The sequence below is a fragment of the Drosophila persimilis genome, unplaced genomic scaffold, assembly GCF_003286085.1.
Source record: "Drosophila persimilis strain 14011-0111.01,24,50 unplaced genomic scaffold, DperRS2 tig00000000-arrow-pilon, whole genome shotgun sequence".
NCBI classification, from domain to species: Eukaryota; Metazoa; Arthropoda; class Insecta; order Diptera; family Drosophilidae; genus Drosophila; species Drosophila persimilis.
In genome coordinates, this window is record NW_020825288.1 from 22,508,112 (window position 1) to 22,530,605 (window position 22,494).

The 22,494-nt window shown below is 41.6% G+C and overlaps 2 protein-coding genes across 3 annotated transcripts; one reads left to right on the forward strand and one right to left on the reverse strand.

Moving 5' to 3' along the window:
- Positions 1 to 5,042: 5,042 nt before the first annotated feature.
- LOC6591342 (bumetanide-sensitive sodium-(potassium)-chloride cotransporter) lies at positions 5,043 to 17,969 on the forward strand. Its single transcript, XM_002017133.2, has 9 exons — positions 5,043 to 5,653; positions 8,759 to 8,852; positions 14,444 to 14,828; positions 14,895 to 15,128; positions 15,192 to 16,485; positions 16,554 to 16,990; positions 17,055 to 17,166; positions 17,223 to 17,496; positions 17,572 to 17,969. The coding sequence occupies exons 1-9, from the start codon at positions 5,412 to 5,414 to the stop codon at positions 17,686 to 17,688; spliced, it is 3,189 nt and encodes a 1,062-aa protein (XP_002017169.1). The 5' UTR covers positions 5,043 to 5,411; the 3' UTR covers positions 17,689 to 17,969.
- Positions 17,970 to 18,065: 96 nt separating this feature from the next.
- LOC6591343 (SURP and G-patch domain-containing protein 1) lies at positions 18,066 to 22,003 on the reverse strand. Of its 2 annotated transcripts, XM_026991670.1 has the most exons (7): positions 21,407 to 22,002; positions 20,631 to 21,349; positions 20,306 to 20,432; positions 19,147 to 19,637; positions 18,398 to 18,968; positions 18,196 to 18,325; positions 18,066 to 18,133 (listed from the first exon to the last, which is right to left on the reverse strand). In XM_026991670.1, the coding sequence occupies exons 1-7, from the start codon at positions 21,964 to 21,966 to the stop codon at positions 18,107 to 18,109; spliced, it is 2,625 nt and encodes an 874-aa protein (XP_026847471.1). In that variant the 5' UTR covers positions 21,967 to 22,002; the 3' UTR covers positions 18,066 to 18,106. The 2 variants fall into 2 exon arrangements, with proteins under 2 accessions (XP_026847471.1, XP_026847929.1); XM_026992128.1 differs by lacking the exons at positions 18,066 to 18,133; positions 18,196 to 18,325; positions 18,398 to 18,968; positions 20,306 to 20,432 and having other exon boundaries at positions 19,499 to 19,637; positions 21,407 to 22,003.
- Between the last annotated feature and the right edge of the window lie 491 nt (positions 22,004 to 22,494).

Sequence of the window (22,494 nt, forward strand, 5' to 3'; positions counted from 1 at the left end):
CGGTCAATAAAGAACAAATGATTACCAATTAATCCGTACGAGTGCCGGCTCTTAAAGAGACTGCTTAAGGGAATTAACAACCTTTTTGAGATGACCGCTTTGCGAATGAGACTTTTAGGGAGCTTACAAATTACATTTCAACCGAAAACTTACAACCAGTTTCGTTGTGGGGAAATTATAACCAGTCTGGGGATACTGTCTCTGTAAGAAAGCGTGCTCCATAGATACATCATATCCCAATCGCTGAGCGTGCCAGACTGTCATCCAACGGAGAGTAACGAAGCGCACAATCCTATCGAAAATTATTTAATTTATATAATTATGACAATTAAACATTTGATGGCAAATGATTGTGGTTTGTGTTTACCATCAATTGTCACACTTGTCGCTGGATCTCCGCTCAGACCAGAGATACACGTACGACTTTCGGACGCTGAACGAGTCAAAACTGCAATGAAGCGGTTCGAATCGGTCTCTCATTAGGGGTTTGCTTCGGCTGCTGCTGCTGATGATGATGATGATGACAACAGCAAAATCCCCCATTACAGGCATAACTGGAACTTCATTCTGAGAACTGGACACACAGCAGCTCCTTCAGGAGGCAAGAAGAGAAGGTTACCAACCGAATTTGAACCCTGGAGGTTAGCGTAATAATTATATTTTCGGTAGAGTTGTGCCAAAACGGTTTGAACTTGTCGGTGGTTTTTTTGTCGAAACAAAGAAACAAATACTATAGTTGAGTGATTCGACTAGAAGATACTACATTTTTAACCGCTAGCAAAAAAATACATTCTGCTGAATGATATTTGGATAGATCAAGGCGTATTGTTAGAAAATCTTATAGGAACAAGAACTTCTATCTATATCGTACATATGTATATATAGGTGACTCCTACAGAGAGAATAACATGCCTTGATCTTCTGGGATGTACTAAATTCTCTATTATTTCCTAATAAACCTTCTCAAGCCAATATACCCGTACTCCTCTTCGATTACTGGGTATACAAACAGCAGGTATGAATAACACAAACTCATTTTCCGGTAGATAATGACCTTATGATGCTTTATTGACACATGTGGATGTTATTCACTTTTAATCATTTTATGTCAAGTGATTACTAATCATCTGTCCGGGAATCAAAGGTATTTCGATGCCAAATTTTGGTAACGCTCTGAAAATTCTTTGATGAGGAGAATATGTGGTAACTGATATATCGTGATGTATCCAATTAGAACTTTCTCACTTTTATTTTTAAACAATATTTGAGCAATATTTTTACCCAGAATCCAGACAAGTGTCATCCCATATTTATTCAATTAATTCTCACATAACCAGATACAGTTGCCACTCAAATACCAGTCTAATATTGTAAGATGATCGAAAACAATTGACGTCAAGGACGGACACGTGGAAACGGAAACCCGATTATAGCTAGATTATTTTCGATCTGTGCGGATCTGTACGGAACATCGGATCGATCCAAATGAAAACTCTTTTAAAGTGGTATAAAGCAGTTAATTCAATTAAGAGACGAGTGTCAAATAATGTCACTGTCCCACGATATGATAGCACCCTGGAAGGCCCCGAGCGATCCATCAAGAGCCGAAAAACTCGATCCAATGCCATTATTGAGGTGTTATCATTGGGAAACTGTAATCGGTTATGGTGCTGCTTATTCCGCTGACAGCAAGTAGCAATAAACGATTGTTATACAACATAGACAAAGTTGTCAAGTCTTAAATATATAATTTCAGCTGTAAAACAATAAATTTGTCTGTGGCGCGACATGTTGATTCGATCAATTAGATGGAATTCGTCTCTAGTCTAAATATCTGCGGCCTGGAGATGTGTTAATGAGTGCAACAGTCCCCTGCTGAGGGTTAACCAAACCTGCCTGTAACTGGTTAAGGGTGGCTAACGCCCATTGTCAATAGTAGGTTGACTTCCTATGAAAAAAGATCTATGACAAGTTGGGATTTTGATGGATCGGGAGTATGATTCCATTTTAGAGAGGTAAATTGTATTAAACGATATTCTTTGCTACTTTGGAAGAGGAAACATGTCTTTAATGCCTAAGGATATGATCTATAGGTATAGATCTTTTCTTGCCGTAGCAGAAACCCCTTAGAGAACTTATCTTTTGAGCAGATATAAACAAGCGGATATTGAAAAATGTTGGAAACATTTTTACTAAACGTATAATTAACATTTGATTGATTTCCAGGGCCATTTTATTGTTTTGAAATCTCTTTTGATTATACATAGATACTTAGGGAAGACCAATCAAATTATACGAGATAATAAAGATTCATACAAGATTCGCCGCCAATTAAAGTTTTATAGACGCAACCATAAACAAATTAAGTTAATTTCCCCAAACAAACAATAAAACTAAATATAGAAAGACCCCTGCGAAAGAAATGAAAGATTACAAGAGTGATAGTGATAGAGAGATAGTGACATATTGAGATATATAGATAGATACATATAGAATATTCCATATACATATGTTCTATATTTATAAACACTAAATTTTTATGGCGCTTCAAATTCAAGATCTGATCAAAAGAAATTAAATTTGTATCTTTGAAAAACGATAAACAGACTGTCTTAAAATCCGAATACGAAGAAACCCCATCAATAAAGTTTTTAGAAATGAGCCGAAACAAAAATGCCAGAAGTGTGAAAAATATATCGTAAAAGTATAAAATGCTGACCCGCCAGCAGGGATTTTTTTGTGTATTAATGGTTTATAAAATAATAAAAATATTTCCGTTAATTAACAAATCGTAAATCACTCGAATAATATTAGTAGAAGTATAAAAAACGTTTATCAAAGTGCAATCAAGTGATTAGCTATGTAACTCCCACAGCTCCCAGTAATTCCGGTGAGTCTTATACAACTGAAATTGGTTAACAAATGGATTGCATCTATCTATATTACTTATTAAATTTATCAGCAGCCACGAAATCATTTGCTGTTCGTGCCGATCTATGGCCTTTGATAAAGATGTGGGGAATTTCTTTTTTAATAGATTTAAAATGTTCGAATTTTGCATGAGCTACAAAAAGTAGATTAGATTTCCCTTAAATAAAACTCAAGTTATTCATTATTAGACCTATAATTCGTTTGTAAAGATAAGATGTTCTGATTTATCACCACCTTATGTGAGTAATGTATAAGGCGGTACCTTTTTATCAAACTTATAAAGTAGATTAGACCTTACTCAACGAATATACTTTATAGGCTTTCAGAACGTAACTTAAGGGGTCAATAAAGGTACTTATATGATTCAATTGATCTTAATTAAATAAATAGTTTAAATAGTCTTCATCGAAGATAAACTATAGGCATTCGTTAGACGTTAACCATTTAATAGTCCCTTTATTATATAATTTTTTCAGAGCATTAAAAGTTCTACACAAAATTTTTACCAAAATGCATATAGCGGAAATCCGCAGATATACAAATAAATAAGCAAACGGAAACAATAATAACAAGGTGTATAAAGAACTGAATCATGAGAGAACGAACAATTAGAAAGAGATCCAAATAATTGAGCAAATAATCGTAGATCCCATAAGAACAATGTATCCGAAGAGAAATATCTCTTGGAAAGATATCCCAATAGATATGCAAATAGAACCGATAAGAACTTTCAGATCTCGTTGAATCGTACTGGCTATAAGAAAGAGAGCACGACAACAGCTGGAAAGGGGGTTGAACCAGAGTGCAGACTGTATCATATGGTTTAATGAAGAATAACTCTTTTTGCTCTTTATGGGAAACTACGGCAAACTCTGTGACGCAGAGCCAAAAGCAGACCCAACCAGCCAGCAACGAGGCATTTAACCAGCCAATCAAACCAGATAAAACCGAATTTAATTCGATTAAGGGGGTTTATTCGTGTGCTCTTGCCCCGATCGTATTGTTGTTACTGTCTGCCCCACCGACAACGGCTCGAGGCGACCGACTCGACCGACTCGCCGACTCGAGTTGGCTGATAGTAAAGATGTTATAAGACTTTTGAGTATGTCTAAGTTTTAGTGTGAGTACGATTGTGAATGAGTTTGGGGAATGGAGGAGAGCCGGCGGATTGTTATGAATTTGGCAAACAAGTGAAACAAGTTAATAACCGCAATCTCCAGCGAATCAGCCGAAAGTAAACGAAACCATCAAGAGCGTGCCAAGGTGCTAAATATATTTTACAACTTCTTCTGCAAGAGACACAAGGCACATCTGGGGTGTACGTCGGGTGACATTATTACCATAAAATGTATACCACTCGGTGATCTTATTCGAGAAACCAACGTTTTATGCTTAACATGAGTATTGGGGCTATCTAACCCAATAAAAGAGTGACCTACATATATAGGTATCCTATGAATTTTAGTATAGAGCTGAGGGAATTAGCCTATGATTCGTAAAGTATTTATGCCGAATTTTATTCAAAATGAATATGTTTGGTTTGGAGTTTTCTTGTTTGTTTAATTATGGGATGTTTTACTATGTTGTCCCATTGACGTTAACACATTTCTTGTGTCTCCCTAAGGGAAGACTCTATACTTCCTTAGCCATTTTTCTTCAGAAACAATATAGTTTATATATATTTTGAGTCATAAAATACCCGCACGTTTTGAAATTCCCGTAAATTCATATGGTAAAGTTTTCAGTTATACCGATAACTTCAAAAAGCAGGTAGGGTATCCCATAGTCGATGGGACAAGGCAACTGTACAGACTCCCCTAAGAGGGTGTTCTTGCAACGAGAGTGTAGCGCCACTGACGGGTACGCGGCGACCACAAACACTTGTTGAAAACTCACCACACTCACGCACACCACCCAGAACAGCACAGAACCACAGAAGTCTCCGTTTGTTCTTATACACATTATACGCTATAGTACTCGATTGGTATTAAATCCAAAGGCCTGATATAGCGGAAGCGGCAGAGCAGCTGACGACTGGCTCCGGCGAAAAAAGCCATAATAATCAAGCGGTTAACACTTGACAGCGCTCAAATGCCGTGCGACAGTCGCCGCGTCAAGTTAACTTGAATTGCCGCCCCACGGATAGCAGTAGTAGCAGTATATCTTGCTCTTCACACGAACGGAATGAAATAAGCCCGAACAGCGAGCCCCAACGAGTGCGAACACAATATTTCGAAATATTCGGTTAAACGTAGCTGGAACTTTGCCTAGTGCACATCGAACATCCTGGCCGCGTTCCGTGTGTGTGATATCATATTATCCCAGGCCCCAAAAGGGGGTGCACCTACGAATTATCCTACCGTGTGTGTGAAATGCAAATGTGTATTGTTTGTAATAATTTATAGACGTTGAAAGAAGGGAATCGCCCCAGAATCCATCACAAACTGAATTTGAATTAATTTGAACGGACCATCAGCACTATGGCCGATCGTTTTCAGATCTCAAAGGTAAACGGCACTTCCAATGCGGCCTATGATGGAGAGCCTGGAGCAGCTGCTGGCGATCAGACGGACTCTGGTCATCAGGAGAATCATCTGCAGGCCAAAGTGCCAGGAGATAACGGGGAAAACCGTCGCAGTTCCCGGTTGTCCTTTAGAGGGTTCGGGCACTTCTTGAGGAAGTCCGATGCGGAACGAAAGTTCAGTCTGGCACAGCTTACAAAGTGAGTTTCAGAGATGAAAAATTATCCATGCATTTCCGATTTGTACCAAAGGCAAGAAGAATGTTCTGTTGTGTGTGAGAACAGCCAGAGCGTGTCGAAATTCCTTTAGGCGAAACATTAAATCAAATACCGGCTATAATAGACACCGACTTTTGGATAATTGCTTCTTAGATAAGCTTCGGCTGTGATTCAGTCACATCCTCTGTTGCGACTTTTAAGGTGCTTGAGATATTTCATTTCCATTCATTAGCGCTCACGTGGAGCGCGCACCGGAGTCTAAAACAATTTAGAAATAATGCAACAATTAATTAGATTTTTCCCAAAGCAAATTTATCATTAACTTTTTATTCCGTAACGAGCTTCAATTCACTTAACGACACATGTCTCTCTTTTTCTCGGTTCTGTTTGCTTTTAACCCATTGAAAAATCAAGAGTTTACTCTTCAGTTTTAATGCTATATGTACACACCATTTATAGGATGGGTTCATGGGTTCAGAAAATAAAAGAGAGCACTCTCAAAAGGTTTAAATGGATGGTTAATACAGACAAACAAAATACAGACAATAAAAACATGAATGTTTAAGTTTCGTATAACTGAAAATGAAGGTTACTTTATGGCAATTTATTGTAATCACGTTTAACACATAAAAAACAACAAAAATTACAGCAGATTGAAAAGTTTTTTATCAGAGTGCAAAATCGGCAACAATTGGAGTGATGTGGCACACACGTGATTGCCAATTGGTACAGTGGTCTGTCGATATTTGGGAATGCGGGAAAAGTGAAAAAACATTAAAATAACAAAAACTTGAGTGGAGTACAGTTTGTTTTGGTTTTCATTTATATGATTATTATCATATAATATGGAATAATTTATTTTTTTGTATAATTTAATGGAAATATTTTGTATGAATATTCATTGAGATCAAATTGTTGTCAGTTGTTTTTTTTTGTTTTTTTTTTTTGTAGAGCTTTGAGTTTATTCTGACATTAATTAAATCATTAAGTAATTTAAAAAGTAATTTTTATGTAAAGTAATTGGAAATTTTAATAATAAGTACAGTATTCAGTGATTATCTTGGTTTTTGGGTGAATTAATAAATATTCTGGAGCTGCCTTTGGTTCATTTTGTTTAGGAATTTCTTAATTTTTTGTAAATAGTTTGTTATTACAGAAGGTACCGAATTTTCCAGAAATTTTTTAAATATGTAAAGACAGATTATGGTTCCAGGCACTACATTCCGCTCCTTGCGTTTCTAAGTCTCATTAACAATTATCTCATCACATAGTGCATATCCATATGGAATTGGTTCCATTGGTTCCGTTTTAATTGCCATTTTTCCTGTACATTTTCGCATGCTCGGATTATAAAATATGTAGTTTTTGGGCACACGACAGTTCACAGATGCGACCATCGCTCGACCCTGACCCATGAGCCAAATGTTTTGAACACATTTCCGAATTAATTATTACAATTGCTCTCCTTTGGATTTGGATATTTTGTAAGCACATTCGCGCATTCAGACTCGATTCCATTAAAAGCTGCCAAAGAGCTGTCCGAAAAGAATTTCATTTTGCTGGAATGAAATGTAGACAGAAGATGATTTGTTTTCCCACAAAAACTTTGCGAATGGCAAGCAACTACATACATCACAACCGCAACGAAAATTAAATAAAATCGCAAATAGGAAGAAAAACAACAAGTTTTCAAAGTAAACCATTTTTGGCACAAGGATTTGGAATCGGAAAAGTCCATCAAAACGCACTTCACATAAGGAGGAGCTCTCTCTCGCTCTCTCTCTGAGTTGGAGTTTCATTATTTTAAGTGTGTCAACAAATAAATTTGTAGTTTATCAAGTGGTTTAATCGATCGTTAATGAATTCAATTGATCGAAATCTCTCTCCCTCCAAACTAGATAATTCTCAATGAAACCGGCAACCGGCAAACAATCAATGCGTATCCACTTCTAATGTACATACATACATATACTACATATGCTACATATATGCTTCTTATATACTACATATACAATATGCCTTCCAATACTCCTACTTGTACAGACGTGGAATTGTGGAATTGTTTCTTATGCGCAGTCGTCGCTGCCACTGGCGTCTGCCAAATGAATTGAAATTGTAAATTGGAATTATAAAGAAAATCCAGCAGATTCCTGTTTTCCCTGTTTCCCCGATATGCCTCTAGATTTATATAGTACGCCCTCGAGAGCTTCTTCATTCGCCTTTGCTGCCTTTTATTAATAAACATGAATAAATGATTGTTTAAAGGGGTGGCGATCAAAGGGGGGTAATCATATAAGAAACATAGGCTAAGTCGGGATAAGGTTAAGTAACGAATGGCATGAGCTTTATGGGATTATTTAAACCCAATACTTTCCAGGAGATGGGTAGATAGAACGATTTATACACTTAGATGTGGCTGGGATAGATCTATTACTAGATTTTTGACTATAATTCCATGGAGAGTTCCCTGTTAATCCCTTTTCGAATCGACGCCAATGTCCAATGCTGGCGCCGTAATGTGCTCAACAATTATTGCTTTCCCCATTCCGGTTTTTGCCTTTTTAAGATTTTAAATTATATTTTGGCATTTGTTCGGCTGAAGCTTTTGTTATTCTTATTTGTTTCTGTTTCTGTTTTCAATTGCGATCAGTAAATATACATACATCAAGAGATCGCTCTCCATGGAGGAATTTTCTGATAAAACTTTGCCCCGAATGTGGAACCCCTGCTGACCAACCCAACCCGCACTTGTCTGGGGCTACGGCTACCTTTGCCTTTGGCCATTTTAGTGTCTTATTATTTATGTGTGTATCCGTACACACATTCTCGTATAACTTGGTTTTCTTCTGTTTTCTGCTTAAAATTTCCCTCAATCTTTTGGGGATTCGCGGCGAGTGCGTGCTGGGTGTTGAGTGGTGGTCTCCGGAGTGGATGATATTTGTGCTCGGCTCGCTGCACGCAACGGTCATGCTGTCCGAGGCGATGATTATTCTGCTCCCGTATCATCAGTATGGAAATTTTCCAACCTCCTGCCGGCGCCAGTCCGCGAAAGTGATTACTATTAATCGGTTATTTGTTTGATTGCAGGGAGACACTACCGCGTCTGGACAATTATCGCATTTCTATGCGCAATCTGAAGCGTCCTTCCATCGGTGAACTTCAGGGGGAACTTCAAGATCAGGTGAGTTTTCCCAATGTCATGACATAATCAAAGGACATAACAATAAAATTATGCAAAGTATGCATATTAATGAACGTGCATCCTTGATTTCGGATCGTTAATTATTCGTTTGAATGAGTTCAACAGTCAGTGAGAAAATTTTTGCTTATAATTTATGAAAAATGTGGCTCAATCATGTGATGTGTTGGTTTTTTCCTGATATAATCGGATCTCTAAAGTTGTTCAACAATAATTCTACAATACTGGAGATATAGAAAATGTTTTATAGGGATTTTAAAAAGGTGAAGCCTGTACTAAGACAAATTCTGTGATGAAAGACATTTTATTGATAATTATACGATTATAGTTTTGATATTACTTAATATTCATATAATCTTAGAACCATTTGATATTCAAAAGAAAACAAGTTTCAAAAATATGTTTAAAGTACCATTAGTCTGAGATATTCCCAGTTCCCTGCACAAGCAATAGATTTATTAGCCTCGTTCCAAATTGGGTCAACAATTATGTATTGGCTTTGGCCAATAATATATATAGTATTCACTTCTATAAGGAATGCTCTTGAACAAATCACAAAAGCACACTAAATACTTTCCATAAACGTGTCGCATTTTGATATTGAACAATACTGAACAGTGATAGCTTCAAGTGCTATTGTCACTGAAAGATGAGTGTCTTTATCCCTATGGTGCGTCAGTTTCTGGTTAGTGTTTTCTATGGCATAATCCTTGCAGAGGGCACTGGCACTTCACTCAGTGCCTGTACATTTCTGAAAACATTTCAAGTACTCGGCAAATAAACAAAGCCGAAGAAGAGAAGAAATTCCGAAAAAAGCAGAAGCAAAACAAAGTTATGGATCCACCAGAAGATCACAAAAAAAAACAATCTTTTGGGCGAGCTCTCGGTAGCATTGTAGTCTGTATTGTATATAGTTATGTCTGTCTGTCTATCATTAATATGCTTGTCTGATCTATTTACTTGAACAATTTTCACATTTCCGACGTGCAAATTGTGAGTTTTCCATGACGTAGGCAATTTTGAGGCACTCGTGTATACGAATATAATTGATTGTATTGAGATTTGAGATTTGAGCGCTTTTATCATGATGACGCTGGGGCTGCTTAAGATAAGCAGGCCGCACCTTTGTCAAGGCCACCCCACTCTTCCGAACCTCCAAACTTCCCTTTGTTTTCCATGTAAACCTTATCTCTGAGAGAGGGAGAGGCAGAGGAACTACGAGTATAAGCTCTCTCAGTGTTACAGTTTTTATGGTTATCGCTAGGGTAATAAATTTGATGCGTCTATTCTTCGTATTCTCTCATACCAAAAGTGGGTCCGGCCTGTCTCCGTTCTACTCATATTTTCTATACGACTATTGTTTAATTAATTCCCTTTTTCCTGGACTACTTTGGGGGCCACCACGGCGCATGATAGATGTAATAAAAATTGCATTACACTGCCGCCCGCTTATTAGGGGAATTCCAATTCGAATACATCATATTAACTGCCACACAGAACGCTCCCTGACGCTCTAAGTGATAAGATAGCTTTAAACGGAATCCGGCTAAAGCAGCGTGATAATTCACTTCAAATATTTACCCAAAGAATTATGCTGAATATAAGCGGAAAAACTATCGTAGCTGTATCTGCTGACAGATGTTTGATTTTGGAGCTGGTACTCGACTACTGGTGGCTGCTGGTTTGAGGCTAGTGGCTGGTGGCTTCTGGTTTGGGGCTGTTCGAGCAAGATATTTAGGTTGACAGAGTCGTGTACTTGTTAATATTTCTATTAATGTAGTTTTACTTTGTATGAATAGTTGGATTTCAGAGGTAAGCGAGCACCAGACATATGATATAGGCCTTTACAAATACAATGTTAGAATAAGTTTTTCCAGTACAGCTCAAGCATTCAAGTATTACTCTAGTAGATTCAGTCTAAAGCCACAAAATTTGTATTTAGTAGAGAACAGGACTTTAGAACTTTTGCTTTATATATATATATGGCTAAAGTGACGCCAAACCTACATAATATTTTAATTATAATAAACATTGAGCTACAATAAAGTACTAAACCGGGAGTAAAACCCATACTAAGGCAGAAAATGTCCATCCATTCATATAGTTTGTGATACTTTGCACTTAAAAAGAGCTCCGTATTTTACTACCCGATTCAATCAGTGAATTACCGTATATTACTTTTGGATTACATGTAACTTTTGCCCAAGTAAAGTTTAATATTTAACTTAAAGATTACAAGTAACTTGTCCTTCTGCTTTGCAGAAATCGTTCAACACGTGTTCATATTCTAAATTATAATTTCTCCTTTAGAAAATTACCATATTGTGCTGTTGCCTTGCACATTTTGTTCTCCTTGAAAATATTTGCATATTTTACTTTCCGATTGCCTGTACTTTACCCTTGGGTATGTGACTACAGGCTGCAGCAGTCTGTCTGCCAATTCATAAGTAGATTTCAACGCACTCAGCCATAACTCATGGCACGTTATGGCCAAGACGCTATCGATGACAGCATTGAAGCCAAATTAATTGTCAACAAGATGCAGCCATGCATCAGCCATGGACACTGTTCCTAGGGGGGGTCCTACTTTCATATATATATAGAGTAAACACCACCCGGAGTGTGAAGAGATGCGAGGGTGAGGATAGTGCAGGACTCGCATGTCGTGTCATTAAAATTGACAGCCACCGTTTGCAGATGGCGCTGGAGCCCAGCGCTGTTGCCATTGACGTTGGCTGATTCGTTGCTTATCAGAAAAGAGTACGGCTATGAGTCCGGAACAGATGTGTGCGTGTGTTGAACCTGTCAGGGGCTGCTGACAGGACGTCACTCCGATTAACGGTTTGAGCTGAAAAATTGATTACTTCTTTTCATTTTTAATCAATTAAATTGACACAAAAACCACTCGAGATACATCGCGAACAAAACCCCGAAAAAACCATTCCAGTTCTCAGCAGTTCTCCCGGAGCCCTTCAATGTCTTCAAACTTTTCAGGTATCAAATTTTTCGACTCTTCAACAATAGTAATTTGTCAAAAACACAATATACATATCAGAAAGTACTATCAGCATCTTGAAGCTAGACGTACTTTGGTCGTCTGAGCATGATACCGCCTCATCATATATGGCGCATTTGCCTATCCCATACGGATTCGTTTTCGTATTGCACTTGTAATTACAATTCGGTAATTTACAATACATTCAGCTGTGGGGCTATTTTTATACGATTCTATTGATTTCCTAATGCAAAAATCTTGCTCCAGAATTGCTTTGTTTACCACGCTGCCATTAAATTATTGGGCTATAAAGGTATAGAAGTATGTTTATCCCCCATTTCTGTTGCATTTCGCATAGTTCTCATCGTTATAAATGTGGCAGACAAATCTAATTAGCGTTGAGTGCGAATCGAGTGCACTTCAAAGGGATATCACCTACTGAAGTTTGCGAATATCTACAGAATAAGAAGGTTTTTACTTAACTTTACCTTTATCCGTAACAAAATGAAGATCTTTCTCGATAACTTTTCGCATTTTTCTGTGCAAATTCCATCGACCTTTAACCTTAAAGATGAATAACAAACGCCCATATCCCACCAAATTGAAAAATAATTCCCTATACAAATAAAAGAAAACCTAATTCGTTTTCTATTTATGGATATTGTGATTATGGCTTTCACACTCTGTTCCTCCCTTTCCCTAACTTTATTACCATTTTGAATCATTTTTGTCTATTAACTGGTCTCAAATCACAATCACTGCCACAATCTTGCCGGCAGAATGGTTTATCCCTGTCCTGTCTCTGTATTCTTTTCCCCTAAAACACCAATTTCAATTCCAATTTTGTGTGCGCAAAAAGAATTTTCCACGCTTCGGATACAATAAGAACGATGACAACGACAGCGGGAAAAAAAAACAACCGCAGAGCCAAATGCGTCTTTAACTAAATGAAATGGGAATGGTAAAGGCAGGAAGGATGGCAGGGAGGCCTTCAGGCAGTCAGGCAGGAAGCTCCAGAGGGTCATACTAGTGAGACCATAAATATCCCCTTTTCCTCTTGGTTTTTATATGTGTTTTGTTTTGTGGTGTCTGTCTGTGTTCGCTGTGTTGGCCTTCGCTGGGGAGCCGCCAAAAATGTGCAAACAATCCACGTTAACCACCCATCGAGGGCGACTAACTAACCAACATTGCGTATACGCAGCGTGTGCCATGGGGACAATGGGATGGTTCTGTTCTGTCAATCGATGTCGTCCTGCCCAACCCTGTCACCCTGGCTCACTGCCCCTTGCCACGTGTGCCATTTCCAATTGGTCGCCTTTTTAAAAAACATTCAATTATGTGGGCAAACAATATAATAAATGAGCTCCAGGCTCCGGCTACAAATAAATGGCAAAACAATAGCCGAAAAAATAGGCTACCCAGACCCAGCGTCTTGTGTAAATTATTTATTAAATTATCACAATCATAAGAAATTGTTCTGTTGTTCAGTTGAGTTATTTTTTAATGGTTATTAATTGCTGCCTTGGAAAATTACCTCATGTGATAAGAGCAGTTTATTACTCGATGGAAAACTTTTGTGCAGGAATTGAAAGAGGAAAATAAGTCAACTGAAGTCCCCCTTTCCGTCTTTCCAAATAGAGTAGAATCTTTCCTGTTTTATTTTTGACACACTTACAGACTATAAATCCTTTTGTTAGATAGCAATATTGTTTTTCGGCTTACAATATAAAGCATTTATACTATACTGAATATGTTTCAATTTAAGTCACATCTGTTCCCACAGAACAGCCTTTTAGCGCCTCCCCTAAATGACAAACAATAAACAGAATAATTTGACTTCGAAAAAAGAAGGTGACTCATTCGTTTTAGCACTTTAAACAGTAATTTCCGAAGGGAACTCCCGCCAAACACCAAGAGACTTTGGGTTTAATTTCCCTTCCAATGGCATTTCCTCTATAAAGACAAAGGCTGACAGAGAATTGACATTTATTTAAGGACCGAATAGCATAGCTTTATGCAATAGTTAATTTGATTGAGTTTTTCTCAGGGTTTCGGCTTTCCTTTCAACATTTTTATAATGTTCCCTGGTTTTACGAGTAGAGTAGAGTAGTAGCGATAAAAATCAACTTTAATTTGAATGGGACGCAATTTGATGCTTCTCATAATCTGGTTGTTGCTCCTGCTACGGCTGCTGCTCCGGTTCTGCTGCTATTGTTCTGGCCTCTGACTCTGACTACGGCGTCGAGGGGTCGTTAATTGAATACGAGTACTAAATTGCACACATGACGTAGGAGTAATGCCCGAATGCCAGGTTCTTTTGGGGACAGCTGTTTAATTCGAGCCGAAATTTTCAGTATTATTGCACTGAAATTGCCAACAAATATTTGCCAGAGTATTTAACAGATATTCCGATGGAATTGTAACCCCATTTGCATATAGATGTGTGAGGTATTTAATCATTATCAGAAGCACTTAGCGTTGGCCTCCCTTTGTAGGCTTAAAATATTAATAGAGCAGATTAATGTATCAACATTTTAAATACATAATTAAATAATTCAACTCCCATTCCCCATTCCAGAGCATTACAATACCCGAGCCGGAACCGGAACAGATTGGCGGTCATATCAAGCTCGGCTGGATCGTGGGAGTACTCATACCATGTCTACTCAACATCTGGGGCGTGATGCTCTTCCTGCGCCTCAGTTGGGTGGTAGCCGAGTCTGGCATCTTGCAGTCATTGATTATAATTACGATCTCGGCGGTGGTCTGCATCATAACGACCCTCTCACTGTCGGCCATTAGCACCAACGGTGAGGTCAAGGGTGGTGGCGTCTACTTCATTATATCCCGCTCCCTGGGACCCGAGTTTGGGGCGTCCGTGGGCGTGGTGTTTGCATTCGCCAATGCCGTCTCGGCCTCCATGAACACCATTGGTTTCTGTGAATCGTTGAATGTTCTATTGAGTGAGTATTTAATTGGGGAAATGTGTATCTTTATATTAATTTGAACTTTAATACCTCTTCTTTCAGAGAACAATGGCCTGAAGATCGTCGACAATGGCATCAATGATATCCGGATTGTCGGAGCTGTGACCATTTTGGTGCTCATCCTGATCTGCTGTGTGGGCATGGAATGGGAGACAAAGGCCCAGAACTTCCTGATCGTCACGATTGTCCTGGCCATTTTCAATTTCGTGATTGGTGCCGCCATCGGTCCGCAGGGCAATGAAGACCTGATCTCCAAAGGTTTTGTGGGATTCTCCTGTGAGTTGATGGATTAATGAAAGCTTTCCTTTCTTATAGCCAATGTTCCACCTTTTAATTTAGGGTCCACCTTCAAGGATAACTTTGGGTCGGAGTATCGCTATGCGGAGGGTGTCAATCACGACTTCTTCAGCGTGTTTGCCATCTTTTTCCCCAGTGTGACGGGTATCCAGGCAGGAGCCAACATTTGCGGAGATCTAAAGGAAGCCGGTGCGGCCATACCCAAGGGCACTTTTTGGGCGCTGCTCATCTCGATGACGTCGTATGCCCTCTTTGTGCTCTTCGCCGGCGGTGCTGCTGTGCGAGATGCCTCTGGCTTTCCCGCTGACCTGGTCAACGGCACCCTTATTTCCTCGGAGCTGCCGTGCTTGGCATCGGGCAATTGCACCTGGGGTCTCTTCAACTCCTACGAAATGATGCAGACAATGTCCGTGTGGGGTCCTCTGATCTATGCCGGATGCTTTGCGGCCACCCTCAGCACAGCGCTGACCAACCTGCTGTCTGTGCCCCGTTTGGTGCAGGCTCTGGGCATTGATGAGATCTATCCGGGATTGATCTACTTCTCCAAGCCGTACGGCAAGCATGGCGAGCCCTATCGCGGCTATGTGCTGACCTTCTTCATCTCCGCTGGCTTCCTGTGCATTGGAGAGCTCAATCTGATTGCCCCGCTCATCTCCACCTTCTACCTGGCCTCCTACGCTCTGATCAACTTCTGCACATTCCATGCGGCCTTCGTCAAACCCCTGGGCTGGCGGCCCACCTTCAAGTACTACAACGCGTGGCTCAGTCTCTTCGGTTTTGCCATGTGCGTGGCTATCATGTTCCTCATCAATTATGTGGCAGCCATTATTACTTTTGGTATCATCTTTGCGCTGTATCTGGTGGTGATGTACCGCAAGCCAGAGGCCAACTGGGGATCCACCACGCAGGCGCAGCAGTACAAGGCTGCCCTTATGGCCGTGCATCGGCTGCAGAATGTATCCGATCACGTTAAGAACTACCATCCCCAGGTCCTGGTGCTGTCGGGTGATCCCAAGACAAGGCCTCCCCTAGTGGACTTTGGCTATCTGCTGACCAAGAATAACTCTCTGATGTTTGTGGCCAACATCATTCCGGTGCGAGTGGGCTATAAGAATCGCCAGAATCTGGTGAAGGATGGTCAGAAGTATTTGGATGCCCGCAAGATCAAGGCTTTCTACAATGTCATAGATGGCTTTAGCCTCGAGGACGGCATCAATGCGCTGACCAAGTCCACAGGCTTTGGCAAGATGTCGCCCAACATTGTGCTGGTGGGCTACAAGCCAGATTGGAATCGCTGCCGCAAGGAGGAGGTGGAGAGCTACTTTGCCATTCTATAGTAAGTTTAGAGAGGATCCCTAATGTAGATAGTAGAAACTCATGCTAATCCTGTCTCCCTTCTTGTAGCAATGCCTTCTCGCAGCGCATGGGCGTGGCTCTGCTCCGGCTGCCCAACGGTTTGGATTTCTCGGAGCTGAGTTCGGAGGTGAATCTGCCGCCCAATGGCATGGGACATATGCACACGGCAAACGCCCAGGGCTTCACCAACGAACTGATGCCGGCGGCCAATGCGGCCTCGGAGCTGCTGCACATCGACTCCAATCTGAATCTGGCTAGCATGGACAGTCCCAATTCCTCGTACACAATGCCCCAGCCGGCGCCCATGCCTAATATGCAGCGCAGCTCCCGCAGCTACAAGGTGAACAACCAGGAAGATGCGGCGGTGACGTATCACACCAAGGGAGGATCGGACATTCCACAGAATCTGCTGGATGCGATGACCATTTTCACGCGCAAGCAGGCCAAGGGCACCATCGATGTCTTCTGGCTGTACGATGATGGAGGTGAGTTCTGAAGGTGCGATTTTCTTGGTGTTTTCTTTACTCAACTTTGATTTCTTCCGTGCAGGTCTCACCATTCTGCTGCCGTATATCATCTCCATGCGCTCCCACTGGCAGAACTGCAAGCTGAGGGTGTTTACCATGTGCCATGGCAAGGACGAAGAACAGGAGGAAAAGAGGTAAGACTTGCAACAGCTTCCCAAGGAACTGCCTCTAAGCATTCAATCGTCTGCAGCATGGCCAGCCTGTTGACCAAGTTCCGCATCAAGTACTCGGAGCTAATCATGCTGAAGGGCGTCTCCGAACAGCCGCGCACGGACACATTGCTGAAGCATCAGCGCCTTATCGAACCCTTCCGACGGGGAGCACGCAACGAGTTTGGCATCACGGATGAGGAGCTTCAGAGCATGTCGGAGAAGACCAATCGTCAGCTGCGCATCCATGAGCTGGTCGTCAAGCATTCATCAAATGCCTCACTGGTGGTCATGTCCCTGCCCATGCCCAGAAAGGTAAGTACTCCCAGGGAAGCTCCATCTTGGTTGGAGACTTGGTTTCTCATCCTCTGTATATCCTTTGCTTTGCAGGAGGCCATCTCTGCGCCGTTGTACATGTCGTGGCTGGAAATGCTCACCTCGGACATGAAATGTCCTGTGGCTCTGGCTCGTGGCAATCAGACACCAGTGCTTACGCTCTACTCATAGGCTAATCCCCGCGATGCTTCAAGTTCCGAGTACAACTTAGTATTATTAGCGTTTAGGCGTTCCCCCATGTAGTTCCATGTAGAATAGAATAGAGCTCACCAAACCGACTCTTAATACTCTACTCAAGTACTTTTTTATATGAACCGAACTCCCTAAACACTTGACGATAGTCCCTAGTGAAGTTTGTGTGAAATATTTGTGTCTGTTTCACACGACGTAGCCTTAAGCTAATTACGAATTATTCAGAGTAAAACCATAAACAATATAATTATATCATTAGCTGCATTTTGTTTCATTTAAATAAGTTTAATTTAAAGTCAGTGAACCGCAAAGCCAACTCAGAATGGGTTATAGTATAGTTCAATCTGTAAACATGAGTGGGGTGTTACGTAATGGTTGGATGGTAAGTGGCTGGACTCTAGTAATATGCACGACGTGGATTATTCTGCAAGAGAAGTGCGGAAGCTTAGTGAATTCCAAGTAGTATATATGTAGACGGACACTTACCAGTGGATTGGGTCGAAAGCGATAGGCCAACATCATGCGCTTCCTATATGCATCATATTCATTGTCGCAATCCTCTGGCACAGCAGCGCTGCTGACACCAAGTCCCTGATTACCATCACGCTGCGGTGCCCTGTTCAAGAGAAGAAACCACAACTTATGTTGCGTCACATCATAAGAGTTCCCAGCCATCACCCTCACTCACTTGTTTACGGGATCTACAATACCGGCACCATCCTGGCCCAGACCTTGTCCCTCCTTCCAGCCCAGTTTCTGGAGCATTTGAAAGCCAATATTGTCTTCCTTGAGCTTGTATTCCTTGTAATCGCTAAGATCTGGCTGTCGGTTGTTCTTTTTCGCCTCGTATTGCTCCATGAACTTCTTGAGCTCCTCGGGCGGCAGGAAATCGCCAATATGATGCTTGCCCTCGCTCTGTTTGGTCAAAGCGTTTGCCCACAGCGAGGTGGCCTCCATTTCTGCATTACGCAGCTTGTGCTCCCACGTTCCCCCCTCAATATCCTCATCGGAGTCGTACTCGTATTTGAATTTTCCACCACGTGCCAGTCGATCGATTTCCTGACGCTTGCGCATCATGTCCTGGTACAACAGATTAACCTTATAGTGTTCCTCGCATTGCTTCCACTGCTCATCGGTGAGCTGGGTGGATCCATAGTTAAGGCGGGCATACTGCAGCAGAGCTGGATCTGTGCGCGTAATGGTGGATAGCATGGGTTTGTTCAGATTAGCTGCCAGATTCCTCTGGCCCTGGATTCCAGCTGGAAGTCGTATCAATTTTAGATTTAGATTTTAGATTGAGATCATCGTCTTATGTATGCTTCGATAACAACTGTAGATTGATGTTTTCCAATTAAACTATTACTCATTTATCTTTCAGAAGCTACTATACAAATATGTATATTGCGTACAAATCAACAAATTAGTTTAAAAACTCACTTGAACATGGCAGCAGTTGTTCCTTTTCGCCCCAGCGACTCTTACGTTCGCGCTTTCGACGCTGCCGCTGGGACTCTTTTTCCTCGGGGTCATCTTGTTCTTCACCATCGACACCGGCGGCTGCCGCCTCCTCACGTTCGCGACGCTCCTCATCGCTGAGCTCGTTGCGGCACTCGATGCGACGCTTAATGTTATCCCGATTACGATCCATCATACCACGCATATACTCATCGTCCGAATCAAAGTCCGCACTGATGGCCGACTCTGGATCGTATTTATCCGCCGCCGAGTTGCTGTTCTGCTCTTCCTGGTGTTGTTGCGGCTGCTGCTTCTGCTGCTCCTCCTTCTGCTGATGATGCTCCCTGCTCAGCTGCTGCTGCTGCTGTTGCTGCTGTTCCCGCTCCCGCTGTCGCTCAATGCGCTGCCGCTCGTAGTCAAGGATTTGGGACCGATAGCTTCGATATTGCTCGCAGTTCTTATCATAAAGAAACCTATTATCAAAATTCAAAAGAAGTGAAACATACAATGAAAAGTGCTCAATACTAATCACGTGTACGAAAGACATTATATGGAATAACTGTTTTTGGTTTGAGGCGGCGCCCATTTGAGTAGAGGAATGCTTTCTTTCTGAGCATTCCCACGTGCCAGCTGTTCCTCCTTCCTTACAGACGATGATCGAGTACGAGGGACGAGTACGAGGGTACAGAGTGCTTTTCGACGAGTCCATGCAAAAATAGTCCCTACAACCTAAAGTCTGTCCCGTAAGTCAAGTCGTTATGTGGCCATAAGCAACAAGTTCCGAGAAAAAAAAGATCTGTGTCTTGTTTGAAAATTGATATGAAATATTACATAGATTATATTCTTCAGAAACATGTGGAACAGTTGAGTTTTGGCCTTGCATGAATTCTTATGGCAAATGCAATAATAAACTAAATTCTATAAATTGAAAACTGAAAAAACTATAGAAACCAAGTGAAATGCTCTTCAAAATATGTAGCAATACAACAAGCAATTACGTTTTTAATTAATCTGTCTAGAACTTATGACTCTTAAGCTAAATGCTTTCTTGTTCTGCCCCCCACCCGCAACTGCCCTTCAACTGCTGTCTGCTGTCTTTGGTCTGCGCGTGTTGATAATCAAATGTACAGGTCTCATTTACCACAAAGCCGGATGCAATTCGCTTCTATGCAAACGTATTTTATCTTCATAATCTTCACCATTTTCCGCGACCAGTGCGATTAGGTTTTCTAAGCACGTTGGCAATTGTATGCACGTTTCTGAAAAAACTACATAAATTGCTTTAAAATCGTGCTCAAACGATTCGTAAAATATTTTTCATGTAATAATAAATTAAACGAAAGGGATGTTTGGATGTGGATGGCGGATGGTGGATAGGTAGGAGTTTTAAGGATGGATGGAGATGTGGCTGGTGGCTGTGGCAGAACAGAACAGACAGCAAAAATTGCTTCAATAACGCTACACACCTTGTGGCAGTGGCCTTGGTGGTGACTCTACAACCACTGGATGTGGATGTGGAAGTTGTATTGGCTGCGGTGGCGGTACAACTGATCCTCCAAGCTGATTCTGATTCTGATGCTGTTCCAATTCCAAGTCCAGCTCCAAAGGTGGCGGTGGAGGCGGTGGGTGTGAATTAACCGCCGCCGCGGCCACTAAATGTTCCGGCAATAGGCCAAGCTGCTCCGGCGGCTGTCCAGCGACGGTGGGTATTTGTATAGCTTCCAGGTTCATTTGAGGCTTTGGTATCGCATTTAAGTCAAAGTCCTTCGGCGGCGGAATGGCATTCAGTTGCATGCCCTCTACGGGCCCTGGTCCAAGTTGCATGTAAATTTGTCCCATATTGGTCAGGGCAATGGGCATCTGTGGGGGTGGGGGTGGCGGAGGTGGTGCAACGGCAGCCGGATGCAGTTGCATGGGCAGATGACTATGGAAGAAGGCAGGCATTTGCATAGTCTGCATTTGTGGTGGTCCCTGTGGCATCAGTGTCTGATTGAATGGATTGAATGGTGGTGGCGGCGGTGCTGTCACTGCCATGCTAAAAGCTAGATGACTGCTTGCCGAGCTGGTTACAGTGATACTGCAGGGCATTGAGGTAGCAATGCCACCAGCAGAGCTGCTGATTGCAATGGGCATTGAGTCCATTTGTGGGTTGTTGTCCTCGCCACCTGAGTTATTTTCATCATTGCTGCAAGTGGAACTCTTAGGTGAAGGGAAACTCCTAGGAATTCATTGTGCTACTTACCTGAGCCCTGGAGTGGGTATAATCATGGGTGCCGGGGGCTTCTCATGTTTTTCGAGGATTTTTTTAAAGTTCTCCAAAAACGAGCCATCATTGCAGAATGTGTTCTGCACTTTAGGTGGCGGTAGCTCCACACTGGGCTGTGGAAGCTGCTGGCGCTTAAGGCCAAATGAGATTTTACCAGTCTTTCCGGTGAAACTGTTAAGCGTCTTGGGCGTAATCGCGTCATCAGTTTTGCCCTTTCCAGCTGGCGTCTCGCTACTCCCCGCGTCCACGCCATTTCCATCTTCAGTTGGGGCAGGTGCCGCGATAGAGGACGGTGGAGTGTCCACCGGGAGCGGGGGCTCCTCCTCTTCTTCTTCGTCTACAACGGGGGGTGTCTTCAGAGGCGGTGGTGCTTCTGTGGTCTTGAGTTGCGCCTGCAAATTTTGTGCCGCAGCCACCGCCTTGGCCAATTGGGCTGTGCGTTGTTTCTCGAGTATTTCCTGGCGCTTCTTGGCTATTATCTCCTCCTGCTTCGACATTTGAGCAAATCGATCGACCCGGTGATTGCGTTGAGCCATATTTTCTGTGTTTTATTCTCTTTTCGATCGACAATTTTCAATTCTTCTTGGTGTGCAGTGTGACGGTGATTATCGAAAAAATATACGACCTTAGAGATATACCGAAATATATCGTCTCTTTTTAAAAATATACCATAAATATACTGACAAATTCAAGATCTACTGTACATCTTACCCGCTTTTGATATTCTGTCGAATATTACTAGCCAGATAGAACTCTCAGCCATGCCCACATAATTTTATCCCATTAATGAATCAATTGTCTACTTGACTGGCTTATTTCAAATACTTGCTTTTATTGGATTTTCTTTTAAAAAAGGGTTTAGCGAAGAAGGTCAAACAAATAGAACGTAAGACAAAACTTGTTCCTATTGCTCAATTCAGATATTCCGTTGAATAATGCTGAGAAGAGTAACTGAAGAAGGGGCATACCAAGAAGCGCGTCCGCACGCCGTAGAGAATATCCATCGAATTAGTGCTATCCCACCTCCTTATCTTGGAGTGTTAGAGCATTGTATTATGATTGAG

What these genes read in the sequence shown, in the direction of transcription:
- LOC6591342 (XM_002017133.2), top strand. Translation starts at nt 5,412, where the DNA reads ATGGCCGATCGTTTTCAGATCTCAAAGGTAAACGGCACTTCCAATGCG. An exon ending in AGGGGGAACTTCAAGATCAG is followed by an intron (nt 8,853 to 14,443) that starts GTGAGTTTTCCC and finishes TCCCCATTCCAG; the next exon opens with AGCATTACAATACCCGAGCC. An exon ending in GAAGAACAGGAGGAAAAGAG is followed by an intron (nt 17,167 to 17,222) that starts GTAAGACTTGCA and finishes AATCGTCTGCAG; the next exon opens with CATGGCCAGCCTGTTGACCA.
- LOC6591343 (XM_026991670.1), bottom strand. Translation starts at nt 21,966, where the DNA reads ATGGCTCAACGCAATCACCGGGTCGATCGATTTGCTCAAATGTCGAAG. An exon ending in GAATTGCATCCGGCTTTGTG is followed by an intron (nt 19,638 to 20,305) that starts GTAAATGAGACC and finishes TTTTGATAATAG; the next exon opens with GTTTCTTTATGATAAGAACT. An exon ending in GCTTTCGACCCAATCCACTG is followed by an intron (nt 18,134 to 18,195) that starts GTAAGTGTCCGT and finishes CTTCTCTTGCAG; the next exon opens with AATAATCCACGTCGTGCATA.